Here is a 7,119-nt window from a genome sequence, read left to right as displayed (position 1 = left end):
TAAATGTGGGTTCATGTCACTACATAAAATAAAGATTTAAAGCTGCAATGTTCCACATTAAAACAACACACACAGGCACAACCCCCCTGAAAACAACATTTATGTTTCTTATTAGGCAGAAAATGATCACATGCCATGTGCTTTTCAAGATTATGATTGCATAATTATGTGAAAACATGAAAATGGATTCAATTAAAAACCTTTAAGATTCAATTTAGGGTTGGTTAAGAGAAATATGCAGCTCTCCCTCAACACAGCACTGAAAAGGTTTAACAAGTGCTGCAGCAAGAGAAAATGGCACAGACAGGAGCTGGCCTGAGGCTGCTCCGAGCTGCTGTGTGCAGCACTGCCTTCTGCCCTGGCTGTGCCCCAGTGCCACTGTCCCCACTCCTGGTTACCACAAAAATAATAAAAATACCTAAAGAAATCTGTGGAATTAAAAATGCAATTCATTAACATGAAAGTTTGGTCCTGARCCATCAGAGCATTTGCATCTGTGTTTAACTGCGAGGTCATGCTGATGTCTATCTCTCATGCACGATAGATGAGCTCAGATGCTTGGCTGAGCTGCAGCCTCAGGAACACATTGCATAGAGATTTCAATATTTCAATCCCTAACTCTAAAAGAAAAAAAGAAAAGAAGTGCACAAAAGCCATAACCTCCAAGCAAATGCAGTAACACAGAGACCTGTACAGAGCCCTATTGAATTAGAGTGACTGACCACAAGGCAGCACACCATCTGTCTCAATTTTGGATTTACTTGAGTCTTACTTGGCTCTTCCCAGGCTAGAAGGTGCAGCACTGATGGATTCGTTTTTAAAAGCAAAGCCTAAACCTTTCAAAATCAAGAAATGTAGAACCAGGTTAATTTATTTTAAGGCCACAWCTTTCTAGCTGCACAAACAGGCCTTGAAGTGAATATAAAGATGATTTACTTCTACTTTAAGACCTCCTTACCCTTGCAGACCAAAATAAAATGGAATTCATATAAACAAGAAACAAACTTCTTAGCTTATTTTTTCATGGATCTTTCACATCATAGATTATTCTCCCTGACTTTATTTATTCACAGATACATTTCTTGTACCTAAATGTAAAGCCAGAAGCCAGACACCTCTCCTCACCCACAGCAATCTGGAGGTCTGGGACTGTGTGTTTTAGAAGTGGTACATTTATCTGTGTGCAAAAGAACAGCAAAATGCTGTGTCATTACCAGACTTTTCCTGCACCTTCACTTGAAGCCTCCCAAAGAACAGTCAGTGACTCTGCTTGCCTGAAAAAATACCTATTTTTCCTTGTCAGCTCAGCAAAGCTGCTCAAAACAACTAGCTTCATGCAAAAGTGCTTATTTGCACCTGCCTGAAGTCGCACAAATAAGCTAAAAAATGCAAAAATAGCACATAATTGAAATTTATCTCCTAATCCTTGAATGTTCTCATATCCAGGGCAAGAACTGTTTTTCGAAGAGGTTCCCCCTTAGAATAATGGAATACAAAACTTCTCTGCTTTGTTGTTTCTCAACCCTGACACTGAATCCCTACTTGGGAGTGACACAGTTWGTAGCTGTTCGTTGTGTTCTTAAGAATGGGGTTTTAAAAAGGTGATAAATCYCACAAAGGCAAATACCTGCTGCAGAGGTAGATTGATCTGTTTGAGGAGAGCTTTCACTGCCGTCTGGAGCTCATACAAGAACAATTGAGTAGGGCAGTCTGAAGTATGATCCATACTTTCCACAGATTCTGAGCCAGAAAGGGTTTGGATCCATTCCCACTCATCTCTGTATGTGGAGTCAAGTTAAAATTAGAAATATAACAACAGTTCAATGCACAAGCAGGAATTCAGTGTATGTGCATTTGGGATCTGTTGATCGTTTAATCCTCATATACCAAAACATTCTAAACTTGTGCAATCTTGATTGAAATCTTACTTTGAAAAGTTTTATTTTTCTAAGCACATGTACATCAGGCTGAACATTCCTCTGGAAGCCCAAYTGCCCTTGAAATATTTCAGTAAGGCTTCTCACTTCAGGTTTTCTTTTTTTTCTTTTTTTTTTTTTTTCACATTCTTCATTCCCTATCTACCACAATATTTAAAAAAAAAAAATGCATTGGGAATTGCTGCAATTAGCAGGAGGCTGGGTCTCTGTGATGGACTATCTTCTGCTCACTGCATCCAAAAAACTTCCTGCTTTGCTCCCCATGTCTCTATTTGAGACCTGAWAAACATGGGAACCAAAGTTCTGGATCCAATCCCTAATTCACCCTGCCCAGTATTCAGTCTTGAAAAGTAGCCAGCATCAAACATAAGGAAAAAAAATGCACAGGAAACCCCACTACAAGACAAGTAATAGTTGTGGTATAATCTGCTCCTAAATAAAGATCTGATCTTAAACGTCAAGAGTCAGGATTGTTATAAACTCTGAAGCCTTAGGCTTTATATTCCTTCCAACATTGTTGTTAGTGTTAACTGCTACATTCTGGATGTCCTTGTTATCCATGTAGATATCCAGTTCCTTTTTCCTCATGCAAAATTCTCAGCTGGTTGCTGAAATGATACGGGATTAAAAAGCTCCAGAAAAAGGCCAATAAAATGTGTTGCCCACTAGGCAAGGACCAGGCAGGACAAACAGTTCCCTTGCCAATGGATAAGGGAAGCAGTGAACAAAGGGAAAATGGCTTTCCCAGAGCACAGCACTTTGCTGGCTGGTTGCATTTATAAATGTGGTTTTCAACTGCTGTGTGTTTGCTGTGGTTTACAATGACAAACCAGATATCACATAAGAGAATAAAAAGAAAAATCCCCCACACCAACACCCCTTAGTCAGTGAAAATCCATGGAAAGGGTGGCACTGGATCCACTGGAGGCTGAGTCAGGGCTGCAGGCCACGATCATCTGATCATTAGCCCTGTGCAGAACCAGAATAACCATGGAATACCATCCTTAGAAACCAATGGGTTCAATCCATGTGCTCTGGATGGGCTGTTGGGAGAACTCAGGTGTACCCGAGCTCAGCACKGATCTCTGGGATGGCACACACTGGAGCCAAACCCATCTGCCACCTACAATGGCAGAACTGCCTCGCCATTAACATTTGATCARTTGTTTCAGATTTAAACTGACTGTTCTCTGTGTGTTGTGTAAATACATCTGTGTAGCTCTGTATATTCACTTACYTGGAGACGTTGCTGTTGTCTCGGATTTTGACGTGACACAGGACATTGGGCAGCTTCTGCAGCACAAGCACYTTGATCTGATCCACAGAGCTGCAGAGTTTTAGGTAGCCCAGATACAAGCCGGGAGGGAGGCGCTGCTGACTTCGTTTGTGATAGGAAAGTATGTCCTGTTTTAAGGGAAAAAGCCCTRCATAAAAATCTCAGATTTATTTTCCACATAAGCAGAAGAGTTTGGGAGAAAAAAAAGCAACAAATGTTTTCACAGCCATCCATYGTTCCCAATTCAAGAAGCATTTAAGCAAATGCTTGAGCACATGAATAATCTCTGGTAGTTGGGGTGCACTTGGACAACTGCTCACTTAGAGCCATACACAGGATCTCTGAGCTCTCCATGTCATGCAGGAATTGGCTCTGACAACCTGAGGAATCAATCTTCACCAACTGTGGTGTTTAAACTGGCTTAAATAACCCCCACCTCTGCCTCCTYGCTGGTGAGCTGGGTCAGGGAACTGATTCCTGTGAAAAACAACTTGGGAAAAGGAGCAGTTGTTTTTCAGCAGGAGCAGTTCCCCAGTTCAGGTTTGGTTCGTGGCACACAGAGGGAGCACAGCAGGACTGGGGAAGAGCTGGGAGAGAGGGGCTGCAGGAGCCAGAATTGTCCCCAAGGAAATCCCAACCCACATCTCTCCAAAACCTGCTCTGTGTCACCTGCTGTCAACAGGAAGATCTCTGTCAGCATGGGGCTTGCTAGTTTGCAAAATTGAATTAGTGGCAGCATTTTCTGAACGAATTTCTTTATCAACAAATAGAGCTTAGAAGAAATTAGTATTGATGGTGCAATTGCTGAGGCCAGGAGACATTTTTAGGGCTATGTACAGCAGTCATCCAAAACTACCTAAAAATGATGTCTGCTGCCATCCATCCTGAGAAATGTGTGCTTCTGCAGTGGGTGAAGATTAAGACACCTGGCCCTGTGCCTTTACTCTTGGAACCATCAAATTATCTGCCAGTGCTATGCTTGGCTCTGACCACTGCAATTAGACCCTCATTTTCACAAGCACTTCATGAACAAAATACCCACTCGATGATTAAACAAGTAATAGAAGAAAGGGTGGGCATTAGATAGGAATGTGTAAACCATTAGGGGAACATTTTTTCCACTAGGATCTCTGTGGAAATCTGATCAGGCCTGTATTTTGCTTTTCCTAATATAAAACTTTTGCCCAGATTGACATTTTTCTGCACCTTTAACACACTGTAATACATTAAATCTAGCATAGATCAGGTAAGTTTTATTGTCTTTTGGAAATTTTTTAACGTTCCTAAAACCTGGTAACATAGRTTTTGATTGCCTGTCACTTCCCGGTATGAAAAGCAGAATCTCTGCCCAAGAAAGTGCCTCTAATTCAAAAATTAACCACAGTACCCATTGTGTCATGGAGGGTGCTAAAGATGGAGCTAAGACAAGGATTTGTTTTGTATTTTGGGGAATTGTGCAACAGTTTTAGGGAGATTGGCTGCTGTTACCTACAGAAAACATGTATTAATTTTAACATGAGCTGTGTCCATTTAATGTGAGTTCAGAGATAATTCCTGTAGGCCTTGAACCCCTGCAGCTCTCAGTGATGGTAACTGAGSAGCTTCTGAGATCAGTCCTTACCTTGGAATTTTTCTGATTGCAAGTCTAGGAGCACATTAGGCAGAAATTAAAGGAGGGTTATGGTCAGTGAAGAATTCTTTAGCRACTCTACCAGGCTCCAAGGAGCCCTGAACCCCAAAGAACAAGTTTATTAAGTAGAACAGTAAAGTTTAAAACCTAGATTTAGTTTTCAAGCTTGGATGGAAAAATCTTATGGWGTGTAGAAATTCTAAGTGTCTGTGTAGGTGCTTAAGAACATCCCAGAGAATTTTAAAGCTTTTTATATCCCTTGCTACAGAATTCCATAGCCTGTTTTCCCGAAATCGATAGAAACTRCCATTCTCTGCTAGGACTTTAATTTCTTTAGAATCTCGTGGATATTTTTGCATATTAAGGATCTGATCCCAGACTCATTGAAAGTACTATAAGTCTTTGCTCTCAATGGGAGCCTTGCCATTAATTTTATTGGGCACTGGACTAAGGCCTAAAATTCTAAAAGACACTTCCAAAAATCAGGGCTCTGGCACAGGCTTTACAAAAGCAAATAACACACAGCAAGAGAAGCAAAGCACTACCTGGATTGTTATAAGCAAGATGTCTAATGCTGTTGGCTCCTCTGGAGTTGAAAGGGATTTCCTCTGGCTTTGTAGTTTGGATACCTGCATCCATTTGCCATTAAAAAATGAGTACAGGCTCTCCACTTCTCTTACAGTAACTATCAGCATATTGCCATGTCGATCCTTGATTGGCTCATAAAAAACTCTGCCTAAGTTGTGAGTTCCCAGCAAATTCTAGAAAACAAATATAAAATGAAAATTATTTGTCACATATCAGAAAAAACATTGCTTGAAATTTAACTTTGTGCTTGCTGACATGGGTCCTATTGACTTCACAAAAATTAGACACACGATGTTTCTCAAATCCTTGCCTACAGTCTTATCATTTAGTGGCAAAAGGAAAAGTTTTTCCATGGGTTATATTTGTGGATTGAGTTGTGGATCCTCTGATATATTTTGGTCCAGCAACGTTTAGTTCAATCTTCAATGGAGAACATCAGTGTCTTTGTAAAAGCAAAATTAGTCATTTATTTACTGCAAAGTAATTCACTTGTTTGGGCCCAACTTCCTATTTTTTGCCCAGTCATATTAAGATGAAGGATGCAATTTTTGAAAGAACTTGGTGTAGGTCTGCTGGTGATTTCTTTGATTTGAATTTAGTGAAAATTTATCTGAACCGTCCCAGAACCAAATGCCAGAGCTCATATAAAATTATTTCTCTTTCTCCAAATCATTCATAGCAGACACTTGAAAGGTTTTTTTTTTGTCCTAAGTTCATTAACTATAATTTCCATTCCCTGTTCCCTGTTTTAAAATTATTCAGATTATTTTCAGCAACAAAAGCAAGAGACCCTCATGTTTGTGCTGAATGTAAATAATTCTGGAGCTAAACTGTGGAGTGTGTTTGTGAAGAAACACAGGATTCAAAGAGACACGGACCCTTTTACTTCAAATACCAAGAATGTGCTAGACAAAACAGGCAGAAACTAACAAAACYACCAGGGCAAAGCTCTCCAGGAAAATATGTGAGGATTAAAGAAAAGTAATTTTAAAAGACTCCACATAAAATACATATTTTGGTTAAAATCCCTTTCCTCACACAGCAAGGCATCTGCTTATAGGTGCAAACACACTCAATCCAGCGAGCAGCCACTGAAGAGATTCCCAGATGTCTTAAAGAAAAATGCCTAACATTTAAAATATGCTCATTACTTTGTGATTTTTCAAGAGACCTACAGTAAGCTGRATAGGGAGAGGGGCAGTTTAAAATGAAAACTTGAATTCACAATGAAGCACATTGTACATTTAGGGAAGTGCTGTACATTAACTTAATGACATTGTAAACTGATAGATTATCTGAAATTATTTACCTGTACTTAGCAGGCAATATTTACTTATCAACTCTATTATTAAATTGTTTATAAACTCTCAGAATTCAGCACAGTGATGGGGTTTGGGTGGCATAAATTRGTTATTTTAGCTCTGTGCACGTCTRTGTAACASCTCTCCTCTGCCCTCTTAAACTGTTCTGCCTTTTGGGGTTTGTCTCCTTCTCTGTCCAACTCTGGGTGTCTTGAGAGTACATTTTGTGCTAATCCCTGTGTCTCCAGCTGGGGCAGACCCTGGCAGCATCCTCAGCTGTCTAATTGTCACATTAATCACTGCAGCACGTGAATGTGCCCAGATGAAAGCAAACAGTCCTTTCCTGTCACTGTGTTGTGAATGACATTCCAGCACAGGGAATGGGGG

General features: G+C 40.2%; 1 protein-coding gene across 1 annotated transcript in view; it reads right to left on the bottom strand.

Annotated features, from left to right (window-relative positions):
- Positions 1-7,119, bottom strand: part of ANKFN1 (ankyrin repeat and fibronectin type III domain containing 1) — a 56,308-nt gene that overhangs the window by 10,148 nt on the left and 39,041 nt on the right. The window contains exons 11-13 of the mRNA XM_057368796.1: positions 5,389-5,604; positions 3,175-3,341; positions 1,628-1,778 (exon numbers count right to left, since the gene is read on the bottom strand). Of these exons, the coding sequence (XP_057224779.1) occupies positions 1,628-1,778; positions 3,175-3,341; positions 5,389-5,604 (534 nt within the window). The remainder of the gene's footprint in view (positions 1-1,627; positions 1,779-3,174; positions 3,342-5,388; positions 5,605-7,119) is intronic.

This window comes from Malurus melanocephalus, unplaced genomic scaffold (assembly GCF_030028575.1).
Source record: "Malurus melanocephalus ecotype Western Australia unplaced genomic scaffold, MMel_1.1 scaffold_98, whole genome shotgun sequence".
NCBI lineage: Eukaryota > Metazoa > Chordata > Aves > Passeriformes > Maluridae > Malurus > Malurus melanocephalus.
Note: the sequence above shows the minus strand (reverse complement) of the source record. Positions and strands in the feature narration are given on the sequence as shown.